This window comes from Grammomys surdaster, unplaced genomic scaffold (assembly GCF_004785775.1).
Source record: "Grammomys surdaster isolate TR1022 unplaced genomic scaffold, NIH_TR_1.0 126185, whole genome shotgun sequence".
Taxonomy (NCBI): Eukaryota; Metazoa; Chordata; class Mammalia; order Rodentia; family Muridae; genus Grammomys; species Grammomys surdaster.
In genome coordinates this window covers 6691621-6696010 of record NW_021620991.1, presented here as the reverse complement: position 1 = coordinate 6696010, position 4390 = coordinate 6691621, and the positions used below count along the sequence as shown (strand labels likewise).

Sequence of the window (4390 nt, the reverse complement as noted above, 5' to 3'; positions counted from 1 at the left end):
TGGAGAGGATGCTGGGGCCTGTGTGTGAATGAGATGGAGAGGATGCTAGGAGGGGTTCTCAGGGACCCTAGGCTCTACTAGAAGTGCAGAGATGTTCAGGTTCCTGGATTTTCAGTCCAGCCATGCCCAAGGTCAACATCCCTAGGAGCAGCTCAGGTGGGGACCTACAGAGGAGCCTATGGAGCCAACAGATGCTGCTGCCCAGACCCTGGCAGGATGATGCCTCAGGGATGACACTGTCAGAGCTCTGGCAGGTACCAGGCACTACCATCTAGCACATGAACCGTAAGTGTACCATCAAGCACATGAACAGTAAGTGTACCAAGACAGGCATCGGACACAGCTCCAGTTTACACAGACCCACGAAGCTGTAAGTGCTCACCTGTGGTCAGAGGGCTAGCAAATGGAGATTGAGGGCTGGTCCTGCAGCCTGCTGCTGAGCAGACTGCTTCAGATCTGGGCAGTGAGGCGTGGACAGCACTGTTGTCAACCTTAGTTGGTTCTATTTCCTTTCAGATTATCTGACCCCACTGCAAGTGAGCCCCGCACCTTAGGCAGAGTGTGAACTAGAAAACTGCCTATGGCACACTTCCCCTCTGCTGCCTGGACCCCTCCCTGGCCTGGCTGTGACCTACAACCCAGCCTGCAGGGGCATGCCTGCCATCAAAGGTTCATCAGTAGGAGGTAGCTCTTCCTCCCTGCTGTCAAGAGGTGGCATGGAGACATGAAGGTTGTTCTTACTAGTTAACTGCTACACCAACACAGTGGTGTCCCCTTCTTTAATGGGTGGACAGTGACAGCCCAAGGTGTGACCCTATAATAGAACACTGAAAATGAAGGGCAGTCAGGCACACAGAAGACAGTAAGTATACAGTCATGAAGGATCATCAGGCTTAGAGCTAAGTGACCAGACTCTGGCCTGGGGACCTAAGGGTCCAAAGTACCTTGGCAGCGGCCAGCTCGTGGGCTAGCTCCTGGATCTTCTGCTGCTGCTGTCTCAGTAGCTCTTGGACAGAGGTCAGTGTTGTCTGTACCTGAGTCACTAGGGAAGAAAGTGTCGTGTCTGGTAAGTCAGCACCCAAGGTTCCCTCCTCGCCCACACACCTGCAAGCTGCTCGACTCCCTGCTATGTGGAATGTATCTGCGGGCCCCTGCCCCCACACCCACATAATTTATCTGTGCCTGGGGTGATCCACCCGCTCCATGTGTAGCCTCTGCTGTTTCTACTTCATCTTTCCATTGTGTGCCTGTCTGTGGTCAACAGTGTATCCGTCCAGACCTCTCCCCTCTAATTATGCCAGGCTGTGCTGTGCCGTGCCTGGGTCTCCTGCACCCAGCATGCTCTGATCATCCATCTCACTGGCCTCAGTGTCCTTGGGTGCTCTAGGGTAGCTTCAGTTCCTGGAGGGCTGAGGCTCGGGTCTCTCTGCCTTATCCAGGAATGGGAAACCACGAGTCCCTACCCACTGAGGATGCGCCGAGGCCCCACCTCCATGTGACCTGTTGAGGCCTGTGACTACTATGTCCCCGATTCCTAGGAGAGCAATGGTTCATGGGACAGATGAGTTAGAGTCCAGACAGCTCTGCACAGATGCCAGCGAGGGACAGAGCCTCCTGCCTGGGACAGGTGGCTCTCCTGCCTGCCTCGAGGGTTAGATTCCCAACTCCCACTTAGCAAACAAGTTCATAAGGAGAAGAGCCACCTCTGCCACAACAGGTCCCAGCTAATCTGGGCCATCACTGGGGCAGCAGGTACTGAGTGCCATCCGTGTGGAGTCGGTAACAGGGGAGGTGGCAGGGGTCCTGGGAGCCACAGTAATTACAGACTCTCTTGACCCTGCATCGGATTCTTCGAGGGAAGGGGGAAAATCACTGAAAACCCCCCTGAAAACCTCATAGAAGCAGAAATTAAAAATGAACTTTACAGCCCTTAGAAAGGCTGTCATTTTATTCCCCTTATTAATATTCTGAGGTTGGGAGCCTTTCCGTAAAACATAATTAATTGAGGCCGCGCCGACAGTAAACAAGCAATTTCAAATTAAACCGAAATGACGGCGGCTTCATTTGCAAATGTGAACAGATTCTCAGAGCAGATAAATGAAGTCACCACAGAGTGGAGACGAGGGAGAGGGAGGGGCCGAAGAGGGGCTGCGTTAGGACGCTTTGAGGGGTGACTTGATGGAGTCATTAATCTTTACCTGTCTGGGCCACGCTGCCACTCAGTTCCGAGAGACTCGCTGCCATCCTCTCCAGCTGCTTCCTGTCCTCTCGGCCTCCCAGGACGAGGGGCAGCAGGTACTTCTGCAAGAAGTGGTCAGGTGAGAAGGTGGCCAACACCAGTTTCTTAAATCCCACCACCCAATTTGCCCTGATCTTCTGTAGGTTACTGGACAGAAGAGCTGCACTCTCCATACTAGAAACAAAGTGCTTGAAAAAGTGACCAGACTGAGTGAGATCCCAGACTGGTAAGAACTTTCACGAACAAGGACTAAGACCAAAAAGGAAGTGAGCCTCCAGGTGTGGCTGGGGTTGGGGGTGGGGGGGCGGGGGGGGGATAGGCACCATCTCTGAGCTAACCCCCAAGCCTTGGGAATGCCTCCCTGTGTGAGGGAGGCCTTATTACTTTCTCTTACTTTCCTTAGATACATATTCCTGTGAGGCTTTTAAATTCTATTTCAAAAGTTCTAAGGAGAGACTGCAGAAGGATACGCCAGAAACTGACCCTGGTGATGGCTTCTGGGGAGGAGAGCTAGGCAGCTTCTCACCGCACCCTTTCTGAATCTTTCACACTTCAACTTTGTGAATGAAACAAACTGCCTCACCCATCCAGAAACAGTCTTAGATCTGAGTAAACACAGCATTACTGGAGAAGTCAGAGGAAAATCAACAGACTTCCGGGATCGGTGATGTCCCACGGTGGAGACACATTAAATGCCAAATACAGAGGTCACCTTGGATTCTTCTAAACATCAGAAGGCGCGGCCTTCACAGAAAAACAGCCAAAACAGCCTATGTCCTCCCAGAACTGAAAGGTAGGGCAGTGAAGAATCTGCCCCAGGGAACACAGAAAGCCAAGGCTGGTGACTGCAGAACCACCAAACAAGGGTGCCATCATTAGGAAGGCGGGGGCACAACTGTAGGGCTTGGGACGCAGATGTACAACAAGGGCTGGAGGCAGTAGGTGTTAGAATGGAAGGGAGAACTTGTCCTTTGCCACCATGCAGTTTGGGACCCTGAGACCAACCAGGTCCCTAATCTAGGGGGCAAGGTCCACATCAACCCTAGAGCACACTACTTCAGCTAAGCACTCGAGCCTGGCAGGTGCTGCCCAGAGGGAACTTAGGTTCTTAGGTCTATTTGGATCCCAGACAGGTAAAAAGAGGGACTGTTCTCCATTGCAGGTTCTGCTCTAGAGAAGAAAAGTAGGTCTCACAGGGGTTTGTGGGAGAACTCATTTCAAGAGAGACTCAGAGCGAAGCTCCTCGTTTAGCATCTGCACAGAAGCCGTTTCTATTCTGCAAAGTGCTTTGCAGCCACAGTGTGAGTTATTACCCACAACTGAGCGAAACTCATCAACTGCAGCCTGACGTTTCCAAAGTATAAAAGTCAAGAAATTCTCAGTTGCATAGCCAGCTACCCCCCATCCCTGAGGCCAGAGCCCATGAGCGCAGAGAACCGCTGCGGCCCCGGCTAAGTCTGTGTACAGACACAAGACAGCCCACTTTTTCTAAACTTAAAGAATACTACTAACATGCTGAAGACACGTCACCATTGTGACCAACATTTCAATGTTTCCTTCCTTTGTAAAACACAGGCTGGTGGCCAGAGCTCCATGGAAGCAGGCGACAATCTCTGTGTCATATCTGAACCAAGGTGCCACACGTTCTGTTCTGTGGGGGTGGGGAGGCGGGTTGTCACTGTGATGAGACAATCAGGACCTGCTCACAGGACCTTGGTACTCGTGAACTCTGTGTTAGTGCCTGTCTGCTGCTAGTGGCCTGAGAAAGGCTGTCCCACAGTGTGAGTTATTACCCTACAAAGGGTTCCACAGCAGCTCAGAGGGGGGAAGTTCCAGGCCTGCCACACTTTGCTTCTGAATTTCTGCACAGGAATTTCTTATTCTGGCAACAGGCACTACCCTGAAGAGTTATATTCTGCCATAACACTGTCATTAGCTATTGTATGAAGTAAAAAACTAAGAATCTAAGAACGCAAGGTTTAAACAAATTTCATGTGCTGAAAGTTACACTGCCAGCCTGGGAATTCAGTAGAGTCCAAAAAAAGAAAGAAAGAAAGAAAGAAAGAAAGAAAGAAAGAAAGAAAGGAAGGAAGGAAGGAAGGAAGGAAGGAAGGAAGGAAGGAAGGAAGGAAGGAAGGAAGGAAGGAAGGA

The 4390-nt window shown here is 51.2% G+C and overlaps 1 protein-coding gene across 1 annotated transcript in view; it reads right to left on the bottom strand.

The window, feature by feature from the left end:
• The window catches only part of Pex14 (peroxisomal biogenesis factor 14), a 137670-nt gene that overhangs the window by 4978 nt on the left and 128302 nt on the right, over window positions 1–4390 (bottom strand). Inside the window, exons 6-7 of the mRNA XM_028757816.1 lie at window positions 2199–2301; window positions 945–1042 (exon numbers count right to left, since the gene is read on the bottom strand). Of these exons, the coding sequence (XP_028613649.1) occupies window positions 945–1042; window positions 2199–2301 (201 nt within the window). The remainder of the gene's footprint in view (window positions 1–944; window positions 1043–2198; window positions 2302–4390) is intronic.